Genomic DNA, 15,036 nt, shown 5'->3' on the forward strand with positions numbered 1-15,036 from the left:
CCCCTCCCAGATTTAAATTATGTTCTTAATACAAACATCATTTGATTCTCAAAATTATTCAACCCAAAGTTAATGAAATGACTCAGATTCAGAGCAACAGTTGGGTAAAATTTTTTTTTATTGGAAAACAAATATACAACTTGGAATGGATTTGAGGCAAATTGTGCCATAAGCAGATTTTCTTTAAGTGGCTAAACAAAGTTTAAAAAGCAAGTAACAATAAAAGAAAATGTTTCTGGTACAGGACCAGCAGTACAAAAAAATAGTGTACGAGTACCTGGATAATACACCCGTTTTGCAATAGTGCAACTTTTAAGTACATATTGTTGACTGTCCATAGTCCACGCAGAGTTACAACTCCACACTTCAACAACAACATGCTGACAGTTCCTAAAGAAAACTACTTAAAAAAAGGCATAACCAGATGTTCCCTCATTTGACCAACTCCATCTAAGTTTAGATGTGCAGAAGGGCTTAGATATATCCAGAGTAAGCCACATGCAACATGTTACTTGATCAATTTTCTAAAATAAGGTTTCAGGACAATAACAGTAAGATAAGGGAAGAAAACATGGAGGAATGAAGTCCTAATTACTATACATGCATATTTTTTTTGACAGTAGGGGGAACCTTTTACAGATAAGTTACAAACAAAGAAAAGGCAAATAAACAATTTTGTACAAGAAATTTAACACATTCTGTACAATATCTTCACTTTGCTGTCATCATTTGTACAAACTCTGAAAAAGAAGAAATACACAAAAAGTTGAGCCAGTCAATGGCAAAAGATCGACAAAATCAATCACACTTACTCAATCACTGAGCAATCTCTATTCCTCTTTCTTTCCTCAAAATTATAAGGAAAGCTAACTATATGAGGAAAGCTAACAAACTGCCAAAGCTGGAACTTCATAAACCAAAATTATTAACAAATAAACCCAATTAATGCTTTAGATAGCTATTATAAATAAAAAACGTATTCTTGCTTAGTTTAGTATTACAAATGATACTTCTTAACCTGAAGCATATGTAAACAGTTTCAGACTAAATCTGTTAAATAGAGGAAGGGAATCCAATGAAGAAAAGAAAATCACCTTAATTTCATTTTGAGGATCCTGAAATTAAAAGTTGGAAGCACTTCAAATTGTTCCACAAACATTATACAAAAATTGTTTTAGCACAGTTTAGAGTACAGTGTTCTCAAACTTTAATGTGCATATAAAATCAACCACCAGGAACCCTGATAAATTGCAGGTCCCTGGTATAGGGGTAGGACCTAATAAATAGCTCTAAAATGTTCTTGGGCAACAGGAGGCGTTGCCTAGTCTATACACACATTCTAAATAGCAAAAGGTTAGAAAATGTAGTTTTAACATCTTCATGGGGTAAGGAAGTTAGTAATTTTGACCTATCAGATTACCTAGTACCTCTAAACGTAAAGTCAAAGCAGAGAATGAGATGGTGACAGTGAAAGTCTTACCTTCATAGTTTACTTGACCATCACCATCAATATCTGCTTCCCTGATCATTTCATCAACCTCTTCATCTGTTAACTTCTCTCCAAGGTTTGTCATCACATGGCGAAGCTCTGCTGCACTAATATAGCCATTGCCATCCTAGAAAAGTCATTAAAATACTTAAGATCATAGAGTTGGAATAGAAGTTTACTAAATTTCCCATGAGGAAGAAAAACATACTTTAGAAATCCACACAAACTAAAGAGAATCTACAAACAACTGACCTATAAATTAAACATCACTGAGAGCCAAGCACTATGTCTACCAAGTGATACCTGCTTTGCCACAAGATTAATGCAATAGAAGTTACTAGGAGATCTGAGCTTATACTGAACTGTTATCTTCATTTCATCCTCAAGTTAAAATTTAAGAAATCCAGCCCTTGAAAACCTACCTTATCAAACACACGGAATGCTTCTCGAATTTCTTCTTCACTGTCTGTGTCTTTCATTTTTCTTGCCATCATTGTCAGAAATTCTGGGAAGTCGATTGTGCCATTACCTGAAATGGTTTGTTTCGTTGAAACATTATAATAGAATTCAAATGTCACTTCAACTTCCCCCTCCCCAAACACAAAAATTAAACAGACTTACCATCAGCATCCACTTCATTTATCATGTCCTGTAACTCTGCTTCTGTGGGATTCTGCCCAAGAGACCTCATTACAGTTCCCAATTCCTTTGTTGTTATAGTTCCATCACCATCCTTGTCAAATAGTGAAAAAGCTTCTTTGAATTCTGTTTGAGAGACCACAATCCAAATGTACAGGTTAACAACAAATAATAACCTCCTAAATGAAATGTATTAGTCAACTCTTAAAGATATATATGAAGATAACACCTGAAATGGAATTTTGATTTCTGAAGGATTTAGATGAGAAAGCATTTTAAACATCTTTAGCTAATCATACCAGTATATGCTCACATTGATCTACTAGGAAATTTTTTTCATCTAAAATCTTACAAGGAACTGCAATATCTAGACCCTTATTATTCTGTGTTTAAAAAGGAAAAGAATCAAAACCCCAAATGACTGGCTTCTCTATTTTCTGTTAAAGCTGTTCTGTGTAACACAATTCAAAATTACAGATCTAACCTTTACTCAGAACCGAAAAATAAAGATAGTTGGTTCCAAACACATTTCTATAGAACTATACTATTTGCATTAAGTTTATAATACTCCTCAAAAAGTAAGTCTACTTCATCACCTACTAAATTAAAAACAAAAAACTTTAAACTTCAGAATAATATGCCAATGGGTTAAGTTATCTTTTCTGGAAGAGTCTATAACCAAATAGTCTATAGTACTGATGATAACGGGATGATCAAGATATGAACGGCCAGTTTTAGCTGTATTATTGAGAACAAAGATATCTTAGACCTTTCTTTACATTATATAACCCCAAACTTGTAAAAGAGTGAAATATATTATTGCCTAAAATTAAGATCTTACAAAATTGCATTACTTTTATTTCACCAGATTACATGGGAAGCTGTTGGAGCGACAGTCCACAATACCTAGCTTACCATTTATTTTACAGAGAAACTAAAGCAGAGATTAAATCTGACAGTGCGAGGTCAGATAAATGAGCTAACAAAACCTAGTACTTTTCAAGGTACTTTCTGTAATAGACCCTATCAGCAAGCAAATACAAAAACAGTCCCAAAGTTCAAGGAGCCATATGCTCTCCCAACATATCTAAAACATTTGAAAATATATACCTGATACATACTTAAGAAATGGTGTGCCGCCTCTTACAGTCCAAGTCTATTTATCCCCTGCCTGTCTATCTTTGCTCCAATCCATATACCTCAAAGTTTCATTTATCATAATCTCTTCTCTGGACTCAACCATTCTACTGATTTTGCCATTAATTATTTAGTTATCTTTATGTCTCTTTGCCTAAATCTAAACTCAAACCTTAGTGATATATATATTTTTAAGTCCCTGTCCTTATCCCTCCCCAAATTCTGGAAGGCACCACTACTCATATCTATTTCTTCTCTATCAACCAACTATTAAAATTGCTTCCAGCTCCAGCTCATCCGCTGAAAATACTAGGTTCACCAGGAACGATCTAAGTGCCTAATCCAGCAAGTATGTGTCAGTCAGTATGTGAGGCCATAAAGCATAGAAACTCAAATCAGACTTTGAAACTCAACTGCTGGCTTCAAAATTCTAGCTGCACCCTGACCAGTTTGGCTCAGTGGACAGAGTGTCGGCCTGCGGACTCAAGGGTCCCAGGTTCAATTCTGCTCAAGGGCATGTACCTTGGTTGCGGGCACATCCCCAGTAGGGGGTGTGCAGGAGGCAGCTGATCGATGTTTCTCTCTCATCGATATTTCTAACAATCTCTCTCCCTTCCTCTCTGTAAAAAAAAACAAAAAAAAAACAATAAAATTTATTTTAAAAATTGAAAAAAAATCCCAGCTGTTACTTATTAGAAATGTAACCTCCAGCAAATTAAGTTACTAGACCTTTTTTCTGCCTCAGTTTGCTCATTTTTGTTAAATAGGGATAACGTACCTAATTCCTTATTTTAAGAACAAAGTCACTACATGTAAAGCACTCAAAACTAGGTCTGGCAAGTAAGCACTTAATGAATGTTAAGAGAATGATGATCTCATTTTCCTGCAGTAACCAAAATTATACTAAAAAAAACCCTCAAACTTCTCTTGGCCTCCACAATAGTACTTTAATTTATATCCTATCTTACAATGCCAAAGGTTTTTGGCTCCTACTTGTTTCTTCCAAGTAGATGTTACCAACTCTCTCATCCTTTCTTCTCTCCTTGGCCATTCATTTCATCTATGCCCACTTATAATGATGATTTCATGTCTTGGTATACACTTCTCTCTCAACATAATATCCTTTATTTCTGACTTCCTACAGGACAGACATCTCCTCTGGCTGACCTACAGCAAGAAAACTCTTCCCCTAAAATCTGTCAATAAGTCCTGTTGAACTCTGCTGTTTAAATACTACTGGATTATTTTTTCATCACTACAACCAATAATGGCACCATCACCTTTTGCCTGGACAATCATGATAGCCTTCTACCTGGGTTCTTTATACCTGCAACCCAGGTATGTGCCCTTGACTAGGAACAGAACCTGAGATCCTTTGGTCCTTGAGCCGACGCTCTAACCACTGGCCAGGGCCTATTTGCCTTTTTTGATTACCATGTTACTTGTTTCTGCTTATTCTACTTAAAATCTCTGAATTGCTTAGTTTAAATCAGATATCACTGCATTGTAACAGAGTTTCATTCATTTAAATCATACTTGTTTTTAGAGGAAATCATCTGATACCAGAAGCTTAGTACCAAATTACTCATTGATGTTATGAAAATAGTATTAGATCAATCCAATGACAAAAATAGATCAATAAACCCCACAAATAGCAGAATTTGGTGAAAACATTTCTAGCTTATGTTTTTTTAAAAAACAGGATGTAGAAATGATGACTAGAAATATGCAAACCATTATTAGGGTTTGAACACATAGCACCTATCACCTAATAACTTAGGCTACAAGAAAATGAGAGGACTTGGAGAATTGTAATTTGTTTATACTACATTCTCTGCTGTAATACTTAGCTACAGGCATCATTTAACACCACCATTATATGCGAAATTCGCAATGTGTATCTATAATTACTTTACTACTAGAGGCCCAGTGCACAAATGGAGGCGGGCCCTCTCACAGTCCAGGACCCCTCAGGGGAGTGGGCCTAAGTAGGCAGTCGGACATCCTCTGAGGGGTCCTTAGCGCTGTTGTGGAGGCTGGAGAGGCTCCCGCCACTGCTGCTGCACTCCCTAGTAGAGAGCCCAGCTTCTGGCTGAGCAGCGCTCCCCCTGTGGGAGCACACTGACCACCAGGGGACAGCTCCTGCATTGAGCATCTGCCCCCTGGTGTTCAGTGCGCATCATAGCGACCCGTCTTTCCGCCATTTGGTTGATTTGCATATCAGGGTTTTATTATATAGGATATGATTTAACTTAAAGCCAAATTCTGGAAGATGCATAGTATTAATTTATGTGTGTATTCTAAGTTTCAATAAGTCTTAAAATCTAATAACTCTTAAAGAGCCAGAAATACCTGTAAAAATTCCTTGAAATAATAAACTCAAAAGTACCATTTAAATTCACCTGCCTGTATAGCTCACCACCTATACTTCAGAACTAGCATAATCTTCATGTACAGAAGCATGTCATTCCAAACAGTAATTCTCAGGAATGACTTCAAATATAAACCCAGTACTAAATACACAATAAGAAAACAACAGGTCCTGAATGTCACACAGAACAGAACAGCTATCTTCAACACAATTGATAGGACCTTCCTCTAAATCCATTCTAGTTATATCTAAGTTGAAATTTTCAGGAAACTTATTATTTAAGTTTTATGTGTTCATCAGCAACCCCAGGATCCTTTTCCAATTATTTATATCACATAAGTTTATAATTTTATTAAAATAGGTTATCAATAAACAATTACAACTAAAGAAAAATCAAATGCCTACTAACTTTTATGTATTTAGTTTAATCCCTTGTTGGCACTCTGTAATTGTTATAAACTGAGTACAGTTAGTATATTTTATCAACCAAGTTTTATCCCTACATTGGACCTTGACTGAAAGGTTCAATGACAGTTTAGGCACAAATTTCTTTTAAAAAGAAAAATTCTTGTTACATTTTTTTATTAGTCCTCTAAATGTCAACTACTAATGACATCATGGCAGAGTCAAATAAAATTAACTTGTGAAATCACACTAAGACTGTTCCAGATTGCTCTTTAAGACTAAGTAATGTAAACAATTCTAGTAACCACCTAAACAACAAGCACACTTTTTTTCTATACCAAGTTATTTGCTATTAAAATCTCTAAATAAATCTGAAGTAGTAATGATTGTCACATAAAGATAAAAATAGCTTTTAAAAGTACTTTAGTATATTCAATGCTGCATTACATGTATGAAGCTTAACATTCAACAAGCAGGTCTTAGATGCTAGGATGTTACTGGTCACCAGTGATTATAATTTACCAGATAAAGACAAAATCTGTGTTTACCTCAAAGGTGGACATTGAAACATACCAAATTTAGGAAGGGATTTTTGGAAGAAGCAGAATAATTCTTAGGATAGGGTAAGGTAGTGTTCTAGAACACTTTTTGTGTCACAGTCCTCTTTGAAAATAAAACTTATTCCTTTAAGAAATATTTACTCAGTCCTTACTATGTGGGAAATCACTGGGAATACAGAGAAAACAAAAAGGTCACTGCTCTCACAGGATTTTTATTAGCAGCATAAAAGCTTTGGTTCCTCTAACCTAAATGTTCAGAGGTTTATTAAAGCCTGGGGTCTAAAGAGGACCTTTAAAAGTCTAGGAAAAGGCAGGGTAGGGAGAGAATCTACAATATATTTTCCTCCATTCCCACTTGAAATTTAATTGTATGATGGAAGTCAATGAAATGACAGAATTTCTCTTAAAGACAATATTCCAATGAACTACAACTATTCTTGATAAAAATGTTATAACAGTCATTGAAGATTCTTATATCTCACAGATACAATCTTTCTTTAAAGAGGCGCGTGTGTTTGGGAAGGCAATGAGCACCAACTCTGTGACAGGCACTTTGACTAATACATTTTCTACCTTAAAGTGAACATTTTGTGCTGTGTACAATAGGCATAACTACCTAACTGGGCAGAGAGGGAGGCCAGATGTATCAGAGAATGTAAGAGTTTAAGAATGGAAATATTAGATAGCCCAGAGGTCAGTTCCTGAAGGATATATTAAAAACTATTTCAGAGTAATTTTATATTTCATTGATACATTTAAAAATAATATAAACCAACATGCAATTTACCAACCCTAGAAAGCAAATCCCAGGTTTAAATCAAATCCACACAGCAAGTAAAAATAAAACCTGCATAAATTTTGTCCTTAATACTAATAGCTTTCTACCTTACATAATCCTATCAAATAATATTCATGATGAATATTTGAGATTAGTGATGTCTGGCTCCTCTAAATTTGTTTATAGGGGTGGTTTTATTTACTTTATTTATTTACTTTAAATGGGCTATACAGTTGAGTTCTGTGTTTCTCAGTTTTCTCTAGTATTAAAAATTGCTTCAGCCCAACCAGGGTGGCTCAGTGGTTGAGCATTGACCTATGAACCAAGATGGCTTGATTCCCAGTCAGGGCACATGCCTGGATTTTGGAATTTCAGGCTCGATCCCCAATGGGGGTGTGCAGGAGGCAGCCAATCAATGATTCTCTCTCATTATTGATCTTTCTATCTTTCTCCCTCTGCCTTCCTCTCTGAAATCAATAAAAATATTTTTTAAAAATGCTTCAGACCCTGACTGGTTTGGCTCAGTGGATAGAGCATCGGCCTGTGGACTTAAAGGTCCCAGGTTGGATTCCAGTCAAGGACATATACCTTGGTTGTGGGCATATCCCCAGTAGGAGGTGTGCAGAAGGCAGCTGATCAATGTTTCTCTCCCATCAATGTTTCTTACTCTCTATCCCTCTCCCTTCCTCTCTGTAAAAAAATTAATAAAATATGTTTTTAAAAAATGCTTCAGTGTTTCTGAGCACTTCAAACTCCTTGCCTACCAGGAAAATTGTAGCAGTTAAAACTGCTTGATGCTTGTGTTAACAAAAACCTCTAATGTGAAGTAAAAGAATAGAATTTGAAAGACATTTCAATATTGCATTAAAAAAGCAAAACTTTAGCAAGTTTCCAAAACATTTTAATGTTAATCAGACATCTCAAATATTAGAATAAAATAAAAAATACTAATGTTTAATGGTATGGCATAAAGACAACATGACATCAAGTTTTCTGTAACAATTTCACATATTTCCATAGCAAACCAAAGGAGACAAGATTTAAGAAGCTAATTTAAATAGCTGTCACTACTTTATAAGACATAATTACATGTGTAAAATAGAATGCTAACCTTTAGATCTAGGTTTTTCATTGGAAAAATGGGTTATTCCCTGACTGTATATGCAATTCTAAGGTTAAAATATTAGCTATTTTACAATGGCGTAAATTCAATGTTCATCTTCTGATTCTACATTTCAAATTACCTATTGGTTACATGACGTGGCCCTCTTATAGAGACTGATTTTGAGTTACAGTATTAAAAACTGCTTAGAATTCATGTTTTAAAGTAAGATAACCAACAACAACAAAAGACCACCACCTGGCTCCAAACATGTCTAAAAACAGCCTAAAAACTTGCCTTTAATTAGTTAGCCCCACACATCTTTCTCAGGCAAGTTTACCTTTTCACTTGCCAAAGCAGGTTCAATTACTGTATTACATTACAGCCATTTGCTATGTACTATATAGATCAAAATCAATTTTTTCATTCAAGTATCTTATTTTGGATTAGCTATTCAGTTTATAATAAAATCCAACGGGTACAATCAGGCAAAGTATTTCTCACCTGCAATCTGCTCTTCAGTCAGTTGGTCAGCCTACAAAGAGATCAAGAGATAGATAAGTGACTTGAGACTATGTAGGTTAGCAATTACAAAAACAAGTTTTAAAAGTTTGGCATGTACCATAAACTTCATTTAGTTCAACATTTCTTAGTATCAGCAATAAGCACAGGGTAGGTGGAAAATGCATACATCTGGTTTACATTCAAAGTTAAACAGTCTTGACCCCAAATTTAAGATAAGGAAAGTATTTCAGAGTATGTTTGAAAGTAAATTTTACACAAATTGGAAAAAAAAACCACAAAAAAACATCTGGAATACTAAAAAGTTTAATTGGAGTTTTTCTAAATTAAAGATAGAATCATTGTTTCCTTTTTCAAAATTAGCATACCTCAACTTAAGCTCACCTCCTCTGGTAGATATAAAATTATTACCAGAAATCTCCATTGAACCAAAAATAATGCCCAAGGACTATAGTCAAAATTGCCCCCATAAATGGCTAAAACATCATTTGGACATAAAAGTAATTTTCCAAATCTCAAAATGAAGCAAAACTCCCATTATTAAAAAGATTAAAATCTACAGTCTTGGATGGGGCAACATGAAAGCTACCAGTTTTTCCTCCTCTTCACCTGCCAGGCAACTGCAGAGAATGCAGGATTCTAAACACTTGAATTACATTATTTACCAAATGTTAAGTAAGTCCAGCCTCTCATCTTCTCTTGACTTTTGAAATCCCAAAGTGAGCCTAAGGTTTGTGATGTCTTTAGCACATGGAGAAAGTTACTGGTTCTTGTTTTTTTTAAAAAAACAAACAAACCAACCTATTTTCAGGCATTTGCAAAAAACATTTTATATGTTGTTCTTATTCAGTCTTATATTAACCAAACAATGGTGTTCTTATTCCCTATCTTACAAAAGGGGAAAGAAGGACTCAGATTATATTTCCGGGAGTGGGAATACAGTATTAGTTAGCTAGTAGAGTGAGGATTAAACATTAAGGTGTTAGACATATCCAAGTTTAAAATTCAGAGCACATAATATATAAGGATATTTGCAAAATATCAAGGCTTTGTTCTTCATGTGTCCTTCATCTTTAGACATTTCTCTGCTTATCAGTATACATACCCATGAAACAACTGTTTATGCGGTTCTGGGAGGCACTGACAAGAAATAGCCTCTATCTAGTATGTATACCTACATGAAGTCAAACATATTATGATTAATCCATTCATTTTTGGTATGAAAATAAAAGCACTGCCTGGTTTCATTCTTTTTAAGTAAAAAAACTCCCAGAAAGGGTAACACCTTAATGTAGAATAGTATCACATTTTCTCTAGGGGACAGCATGAGAATATTTGAGAAACAAAGCAGACGTTTCTTTACCTGCTTGCTTTGATCTCAATGCAATCAACTCATTTCCATTCTTAAAAATTAAAAAGGAAAAAAAGCCAAGGGCCTGATAATTAAAATTGAAGAGCAAATAATTAAGTTCAAATGCAGAAATTTATAAAATTATCTCCAGCAATCTGGTATAAAATCAGCCAGATTGTTTTCCCTAGGAAAAAGATTTAAAACCCAGTAAATCCACTGAGTTGTTTCCTTTGTTAGGGGCTATAGGGATGGGGAATGTCAGGCCCGAGAAATCACTTGGTATGGCCATGCCAAGGCATTAGGGGTGAGTTAATTAAATGTTTAACCAAATATAGCAGGTTAATTTTTAAGTTGATAATTTTATATGGCCCACGAATAATGTCAGAAGTATCCAAATGACCCTTGGCAGAAAAAAGGTTTCCTACCCCTACGAGGATTTACTTCTAGTCTGATTTCATTTTGCAGGATTTCTATAATTTCTGAAGGAAGGGCAATATGGTATGGTGCAGGAAAAAGCATAGTGCTTTGAGTCATCATGGGGCTAGTATCCCAGCTTTGCAACTTAATAGCTGTGACACCTTGGACACTTTATCCAACCTCTAAATCAACTTCACCTGTTAACACAGTAATACCTACCTAACAGGGTTATTGTGTAGAGTAAATCAGAAGCTATGTCAAAGGCTAGCCAAAAGAGTTTAATGATAATTATTTTACATAAATAAATCAAAGAACCTACAATGTTAACTATCAACCTAACTAGTTCAACTTCCACACAGAAAGTAAACATGCACAGCATTATCAAGACCTTTACAACAAACCTACCATGTTTCATGTTAAACTTTAAGCTGAGAAAATATATTTCCACAAACTGAAACCACCAGCTGAAGTCCAGGGACAGATGTGGAAGGCAATGTAGCATGTATGAAAGCTGATGGATTGATGGGCTATGTGCAGAATGGTTGACACTGGGTTTGTTCTCAAAACATGGTTGGGGGAAGATTTTGGGGAAGCTCGTTTATAAGAAAGCTTAAGGCCTCAAGAAGAAACAAAGATGTTAGCTACAAAAGAAAACAAATTTTTCAATTTTCTTTGAAAAGTCCAAATTTAATGGTCCCACATCATCTTGTCCAGCTCCCTACCTCTAGGCAAAGGTAATCTTAGAAAAGATCACAAATAAGCTTCAAGGAATAAACTAAGCACACGGGAGCCTAAGTTACTCACATAACCTAAAAGCACTGTGTGATTTTTGTTTGGAGTGTTTCGAGAAACTTAGAGACATTTTTCATATTTACTACTAACCCAGAGTTCAAGGTTTTAAAGTAATCTTTATATCAAACAAATCTTTAAACAATTCAGATTAAAACCTACTAAAAGCAGAAACACAACACTTCCTAGCATTCTAATTTGTAAGCCTTTCCCAACTACACCGAATCAATTTGTTTCTTATTTCTGTCTATGGAGAGTGACATTTTCTTACTTAGAAGTTGTAGGAAAATTTTAGAATTATACTTTTGGGAAAACTCAAGCTCAATAACATGTGTATTTATCTCAGTAAAGAATAATTCACTAGAGAGCTGACTAGTTCTTACTCTATTTCTACACTTTATATAATTCTTCCTACTGCTCTTGTCATGCCAGAGAAAGCTTCCAGGCATTAGCGTACTCTCAGGTTCAAAACCACAGGTGATTTATTCACCTATTGAGAAACACTAATCTAGACTAGGTGTGACCTGAAGTGAATGCATTATGTACCTATTAAATATTTCCTAAATGGCTCTCAAAAGTAGGATGGGTACTCTTGGAGCTCACCTAGTGAAAGGTTTTATACAAATGATCCAAAATTCTTATCTAAGTAAATGGATGAATCCATAGGCTTGAAATGGCACACAAACTTCTAGCCTTCCTTCATTCCTGTTTCTTCCAAGTCCTACTTAGATATAAGCTTCATAATTAAAATTTTCCTACAACTTCAAAATTGTTTTTTATCTATACAAAAAGCAGTCTCTAAATTAGCTCAATTATACCAGTAATACTGGTAGAACAGTACTTACTATATATAGCATCTTGAATTAAAAAAAAAAAAAAAAAGAACCCATCAAATAACTTTATAAAAATTAGGACCTTTACCAAGGGCCTAATTTGATCATTCTAGCTGAATCTAGAATTTCCTGCATTTTAATAGAGCCATCGTGAATTTCCTCAGTCTAACAGAAATAGATCTCCTTGCAGTTTGATGGAATAATGATTACTTATTTAGACAAATGACATTTTCTACCTTTTCACATCTTTTATTTATCTAACCACCCCAGCCCTTAAGTCTTCTTAAAGCACTCCCCCCTTCAAAGAGCATATATCAACTATATGTAAACCTAAGAGCTATGTGAGCAATCGTATTCCACTTTTATATAACTTTTTTTCTTTTAACTTGTCAGAGTTCTAACTTTAAATCTCCAAGTCTTATAAAGAGGACAATTTCCAAATTAAATAATTAATGACTCAATTTAACAAACAAAAAACCCCCAAAGCATCAATGGTGCAAACAGTAACTTAAAAGTTTATCATGGGCAAAGAACCAAGAAAGCATAGATAAACTCTACCCATCACCAAAGGAAAAAAACCTATTCCAGTGTTTGTTTTCAATTATACTGAAGGGGGAAAAAAAAAAAAAAACACACCAATCTTACCCTTCATTTAAAAACATTTAAAAATTTACCTCACAATTAAGAACTTCGATTACATGCCTATAATGTACTTTCACCTAAAATAGTAGTAAGTTCAACCAGCATATACAAACTCATAATAAAATAACTTAAAAAATATCAGTATGGAACGAGTGCATCAAACTTAAACGAGCACTAGTTTTAACCAAGATGAAGTCCTTTCCCCACACCCATTAAGGCTGAAGGTTTCAGTTGGCAAGGATTTCCAACTCTTGTTTAAGATGTCACCTTGCCTCCTGGACACACCCATCGCTGTAATTACTTGGCAGAAGGAACCACGAACTAAGTACTGCAAATTACCGCCCTCATTAGACTTTTTTAAAAACAGAAGTTCTGGTCTCAAGTGACAAGAAAACGCTTTTTAAAATCCCCTGCCCTCCAATACTCTTCTATCATACTCTGGTATTTGACGACCATTATTGCACAAATGAACTGAACAACTGAAGATGATCTGGCAACTTCTGTAGGGAAATAGGAGTGATCCCCAAGAGGACTGGAGCGGGGGCAATGCTGCTGCGTGGTCGTGGTTCCCTGACATAGGAGTGCACGTGATTGCTCAAAAATAGGACATACCAGTCAGTGGCCCTTTTCAAAAGCATCCTTCCAGTTGTTACATGAGAACAAGACCGACTTTCACAACAGTCGCCGCGGAGCCTGCTTTCCGTAGGTGGCAAGGCAGATAGGAAACGCCTTTCACCTAACCCGGGCCGAGGGCTTTCTCTAACAAGATGCGTACTTCGGGGACGCGCCCGACTTCCGAGATACAAAGATCATTTCCTCCAACGATAAAGCCACTTAAAAATAATTCTTATTTTTAAATGTCCAGCCTGGATAGTGGAAAAAGGCCCCAGAACCCAGATGGGGGAAAAATCGGCATTCACCGAGCTTCCTTCTCGCCTCCGGGAGGGGGGGTGGGGGTGGGGGGGAAGCTCTGGATGCCACCCTCCCCCACCCACCCATCCCCAACGGGCCAGCCCCGCAGCGCCGGGGCCGCCGGACCTCCGCAGCCCTGCAGGTGCCAGCGCAGCAGCTGGGGCGCGAGCCGAGCGGGCGGCGGCTCCAGCCCCGCGCCCGCACCCCGCCCCCACCCCCCGCCGCTCCCCGCGCGGCGCGGACTCGGCCCACACAGCGCGCCGCACCCGCTCGCGCGTTCCCCTGCGCCCCCCTCCCCCCCGCACGCGGAGGCTGTGGGCTAACGGCGGCGGTGGCGCTCGCCGGGTCTCGCGCGCGCCCTCCCGCCTCCTCGGCGAATGGCGGCCACAAGCGGACAAAGGCGCTTCCTGGCAACCGTGCTAACCGTCCGTTGGGCATTTGAATCCGGCGACCTTTCGAGATGCCCGACCCAAAGCTTTGGCGCTCCTGCTCCTCCCGCCCGCCCTTCCACTCGTTCGCCTCCCTCATGTGCTGGGCTGCCCCCCGCCCCGGATCCATCCTCACTCGGCCAAGCCCCTAGGACCTGGCGGTCTCGGGAGCAGGGCCCCCAATGCCCTAGGGGACAGCTCCTTGAGGAGAATAGGGGTGGGAGGACACCTGCGACACAACGGCCGCGGGCGCCCCCAGGCCCCTGCGCGCCTTCCGGCAGGAGAAGACCACTCCTGGAGGTATTAAGGGAGCGAGTCCCCTTTCTTTAGTCAATCCGCTTCAGCTTCTTTCCCCCACAGGCCAAGCGCCAGCAGCCTAACAACGCACTCACCATGCTGCAAGCGCTACCGGTCTCCGAGACGCAACCACACAACCAGTCAGCTCGCTCGCTCCACTCGGACTAATTCTCCCCCTCCGCCCCCAGCGCCTCATAAACACCTCCCTCCGCCAGATCCCTCCGCCGCATGCCAGATAACGGAACATCACAAACGAGTCCCGGCCCTTTCCCCCAGGCACCCCCTCCCCCCCGCCAACTCTCCTCGAGAACCCTTTATCCTTCAGTTATTTGGTCGACGATGCAAAGGGTAAAGAGAAGTGGAC

At 37.7% G+C, this 15,036-nt stretch overlaps 1 protein-coding gene across 1 annotated transcript; it reads right to left on the bottom strand.

Annotated features, from left to right (window-relative positions):
• Positions 1 to 100: 100 nt before the first annotated feature.
• Positions 101 to 14,835, bottom strand: CALM2 (calmodulin 2). The gene is made up of 6 exons (XM_070429158.1): positions 14,768 to 14,835; positions 8,986 to 9,016; positions 2,111 to 2,254; positions 1,912 to 2,018; positions 1,481 to 1,616; positions 101 to 740 (listed from the first exon to the last, which is right to left on the bottom strand). Exons 1-6 carry the CDS (start codon positions 14,768 to 14,770, stop codon positions 712 to 714), a joined length of 450 nt encoding a protein of 149 aa, XP_070285259.1. The 5' UTR covers positions 14,771 to 14,835; the 3' UTR covers positions 101 to 711.
• Between the last annotated feature and the right edge of the window lie 201 nt (positions 14,836 to 15,036).

This window comes from Myotis yumanensis, unplaced genomic scaffold (genome assembly GCF_028538775.1).
Source record: "Myotis yumanensis isolate MYYU_CA2020_CCGP unplaced genomic scaffold, mMyoYum1.0.hap1 SCAF_11, whole genome shotgun sequence".
In the NCBI taxonomy this organism is placed as follows: domain Eukaryota; kingdom Metazoa; phylum Chordata; class Mammalia; order Chiroptera; family Vespertilionidae; genus Myotis; species Myotis yumanensis.

Excerpts from the sequence above, each read along its gene's own strand:
- CALM2 (XM_070429158.1), bottom strand. Across the intron at positions 2,255-8,985 it reads GACTGAAGAGCAGATTGCAG|AATTCAAAGAAGCTTTTTCA; the intron begins GTGAGAAATACT and ends TCTCTCAAACAG. Across the intron at positions 2,019-2,110 it reads AAATGAAGTGGATGCTGATG|GTAATGGCACAATCGACTTC; the intron begins GTAAGTCTGTTT and ends AAACCATTTCAG.